The sequence below is a fragment of the Otolemur garnettii genome, unplaced genomic scaffold (assembly GCF_000181295.1).
Source record: "Otolemur garnettii isolate 467f Iridium unplaced genomic scaffold, OtoGar3 scaffold00029, whole genome shotgun sequence".
NCBI lineage: Eukaryota > Metazoa > Chordata > Mammalia > Primates > Galagidae > Otolemur > Otolemur garnettii.
In genome coordinates, this window is record NW_003852424.1 from 13,354,510 (window position 1) to 13,358,613 (window position 4,104).

Sequence of the window (4,104 nt, forward strand, 5' to 3'; positions counted from 1 at the left end):
AAAAAAAAAAAAAAAAAGAAAGAGGTGGACATTAGAGTCAGGGTGTTGAGGAATGATTAGGAGTTTGCCCGATGGAGAAGGTATGGAAGAACACGTTAGGAGAAATTATGGCCTGGGGATGGGGTGAGGCAGGGAGCAGGGAAGAGGCTGGAGCAGAGGACTCTAGACCTGGAGGCCAAGCTGAGAAACCCTGCTGGCCTCCAAGATGTGATTAATCCCAGATCAGCCTGGCTGGGTGGTCCTGAACTTACTGCCACATATTCCTGCTCTCTCCAGACCCACCCCCCAACCCCCTCGCTTCTGGGAGGACGACATACTTCAAAAAATGCCTGGCCTGGGTATGAGGTGGCCTAGAACTCTCCTCCTCCCCCCACTTCCGTTCCCACTTGCATGAAGCAAGTGGCAGAGTGTTTCCAGATGTGGTGTGGGCCAGCTGCGTGGGAGATGCCCAGGTGCGGCCCACATGCCCTGGCAGGGACTAAGTTGGGCCGGGTTATCCTCTTGGGGCGTCTCTGATCACCCATAAGGTAGGGTCCCCCATCAGCTCCACTTTATGCACAGGGAAACTGAGGATGGGGGATAAACTCGAGACTTGGTATTCAGGGGCCCCTTCCAGACCCACAAGCAACAGACCTTGGTGACCTGGCTGGAGCTTTGAAGGAGGTGCCCCTGGCTCCCTGACACCCGCAGCTGTGACCCAGCCTCAGTTTTGCCCTCTGTAAAATGAGGACTTGAGAGGATCCAAAGAGCCTGGGAGGCAATAATCGGCACATGAAAAGTGGTGCCAGGGACCCTAGAGACAGATTTCCCCTCGCTGGACCTCAGTTTCCCTACCTGAGAAATGGGGCTATGGAGGGCTAGGGCTGTGGGAGGCACCCTCCCCAAGACATGCTGAAGCTCCACCCTTACCGATGCCTCCTCCCGGGAGGTGCTGGCAGCATTGGGAAGTAGACCCTGATGGTCGTCCCCAGATCCACGCCTGGACAGGGTGGGGCCACTCCACCCCCATTACCCGGCTGACGCAGCCGGCCCCTCCGGCCTTCCCAGAAAAGCGTGTAAATCCGAGAACAGACGTCAGTCCAGCTGTGAGGAAAGCGGGCTGTGTTCCTGGACCACCAAACCGGTAGAGACCCCCGCCCGCCCACAGTGAGCTCAGCCTCCCGACTGAGCCCCATCCCCGAGTCCTGCCCCTCTCTTGCAGAACAGCCGGGTGGGGAGTGCAAGGGGCCACAGGCACGAAGGACCCGTCATCGTCCACGCGCCCATGGGACGCCCTTCCAGCGCCCCAGCCCCAAGCGCTCGCGTCCTGTTTCCGCAGATTCGTGCGACGGCGTGGAGTGCGGCCCAGGCAAGGCGTGCCGCATGTTGGGGGGCCGCCCGCGCTGCGAGTGCGCGCCAGACTGCACCGGGCTCCCGGCGCGCCTGCAAGTCTGTGGCTCGGACGGCGCCACCTACCGCGACGAGTGTGAGCTGCGCGCCGCCCGCTGCCGCGGTCACCCGGACCTGCGCGTCATGTACCGGGGCCGCTGCCGCAGTATGTGGGGAGCGGGGCGGGTCGGGGAAGGGTGGGGCCCCCGGCCCAAGGTCTTGTACCCCGGCCGCTGCCGCAGTACATGGTGGTGGGGCGTCTCCAGCCCAGTCACGTGGATTGGGACGGGGCTAGTGGTGAGCGGGGTCTGGGTATCCTGCTCATGGAACCGAGATCTAAGGGACACTTTATTTTCCCGAGAGTGTGTCACTGGATTGGGTATTGTTGGGTGGGAACTAAGGAGGGGTCTGTAATGAGGAAAAGTGGGCTGGGATTTGGAAAGGGGGCGTTTGGTGGTCACATAGTGTAGAGAAAATGTGGCATGGTCGTAATGGAAGCGTAGTCAGAGGGTGGGGCTTGATGCTGGAACTAGGGGGCGGGGTTGATGGAAGGGGTGTGGCTCCTGCTGCAACAGAAGGCCCGGGGCTTATGGATGTACTGGGGAAGAGGAGGTGGGGCTCCCGCCTAGGAAGAGGTTTGTGGACCCAACTCTCGAGCTCCCTAAGCTCGGCGGTCGAGGCTCCTGAGCGGGGTCCTCGCGCGGTGCCCCCTGACCAGCTTCTGGCGCCTGCCCGCAGAGTCCTGCGCGTACGTGGTGTGCCCGCGGCCGCAGTCGTGCGTGGTGGACCAGACGGGTAGCGCTCACTGCGTGGTGTGTCGCGCGGCTCCTTGCCCCGTGCCCTCCAGCGCCGGCCAGGAGCTCTGCGGCAACAACAACGTCACCTACATTTCCTCGTGCCATCTGCGCCAGGCAACCTGCTTCCTAGGCCGCTCCATTGGCGTGCGCCACCCGGGCAGCTGCACAGGTGCGGGCGCAGGGCTGAGGCTCAGGCCTGTCCTAGGGGCCCAGAGTTCCCTGCTCTGCACCCTCAACGCTCTGACCATACTTTCCACACTTGCAGGCCCGCCTGAAGAGCTGCCAGATGCTGAGTCGGAGGAGGAGGAGGAAAACTTCGTGTGAGCTGCAGGGGGCCTGGGCCTGGCGTCTGAGGTCGTTTCTGCTTTATTTATTGCCACAGCAGAATCTAATTTATGTCCCAGGGACAATCCCCAGTGCCTGGACTGGGATCTCTTGGGGATCCTGGAAGGACTGAGGGAACGAGGCTGGGAGCTGCGTTGATGGGTGGGATAGTACTCAGAGCCCTAGCACTGAGTATCCCCTTTAGGGGACTTCTGTGGGAAGTCCTAGCCCCTATACCAAGCATCCTACTGCCTGGGAGTACCCATACTTCTGTCCTTTGGGGATAAGCCCATTAATTATTACCACTACCAGGAAGACTGGGTACTCCCTGTTGGTAATTGATAAAGAGGCATGACTTGCTCTCCTTGCCCCTAGATGGGGCACCTCAGACTTAGGTCAAGAGGAGAGGGCGAGGTCTACCCTCAGAACACAGCAACCTTGGCCCAGTGGGACATGCCCTTCATAAATTCCAAGAAAGCAGCCACTGTTCCCTACAGCCCAGGAACTGTAGGTTCTTACCCTCTCATCACCTTCATTTCCCCTGTTTATGTCTCATGAAGGCCACTAAGAAATGCTTGGTGTGTCTCCTGTGAGAATGGCCATCTGTGCCTCCTGACATGGAATGATTCATGCCTCCTTGACTGCTGTCAAATGGGTTCAAGTGGCAACATCTCATGGCCTCAGATGTGGAGTAGCCAGCAGCAGTGCGGAACAGGGCACTGTATCCAGTGGTGCTCAGTCCACTTAGGGTGGGTTCTGGCCAGAATGCAGAGCCTCTACTCACCCCACTGGCCCAGGGTGGGTGTTTGTACAGCAAGACACACTGCACAAATGACATCCTGGAGCCAGTGTCCCTGCACATCCTGCCCCCTGCCTTCCATGGGGGAGATCAGACACAGGAGCCCTTGGTCCTGCACAGTCTGCTCCGGCCAGGCTTTGCACAGTTCCCAGCTAGACCCTCCTCACCCACCAGCCTGTCAGGTTGTGGCGATACCAGCCACATGCTGCTCTTGGGCCAATTCCCTCCAAACTGCTCACCCACAATGCAGTCTGATCTGACACTCAAATTTACCTACCTACTTGTGCCTGCATGTAGACCAAAGGCTAAGACTGGATATGGGACTGGGGGGCAACAAGGAAGACATCTAACTCCCCAGGTTTGGGGTGAGGACTCCAGAGGAGTTTTACTCATCCTCCTCTACCCCTCAAGTAGTGCCTTACCTGCAATGCCCAGAAAAGTGTCCTTGAGTAGGGGGTGTCCACCCAAGCCCCCAAACAAGGCAGCCTCCCCCACCCTGGGGTCCTGCCTCACCAAAGAAATAAAGACTGAAAAACCCATTTTGGGGTGTCTAGGCCTGAGTTCGTCTCCTAGGGTGCTGTTGGGGTGTTGGGTGGGGGTTCTGGAAGCACCCAGAGGAGAGCCACAAGTGGATGTCTTTGAGATAGTCATTGTCCTCCTCTAGGCCTCAATGTCCAACACTTGGCAGTGGTTAACAGCCAAAGATGAAAAAAAAAAAAAGGCCTTTAGGCCGGGCACAGTAGCTCACACCTATAATCCTAGCACTCTGGGAGGCCGAGACAGGTGGATTGCCTGAGCTGATGGGTTCGAGACCAG

General features: G+C 58.7%; 1 protein-coding gene across 1 annotated transcript in view; it reads left to right on the plus strand.

Annotated features, from left to right (window-relative positions):
- Positions 1-3,820, plus strand: part of FSTL3 (follistatin like 3) — a 6,775-nt gene extending 2,955 nt beyond the window's left edge. Inside the window, exons 3-5 of the mRNA XM_003788676.3 lie at positions 1,319-1,534; positions 2,107-2,334; positions 2,431-3,820. Coding sequence (XP_003788724.1) covers positions 1,319-1,534; positions 2,107-2,334; positions 2,431-2,489 — 503 coding nt within the window. The 3' untranslated portion in view covers positions 2,490-3,820. The remainder of the gene's footprint in view (positions 1-1,318; positions 1,535-2,106; positions 2,335-2,430) is intronic.
- Positions 3,821-4,104: the final 284 nt, after the last annotated feature.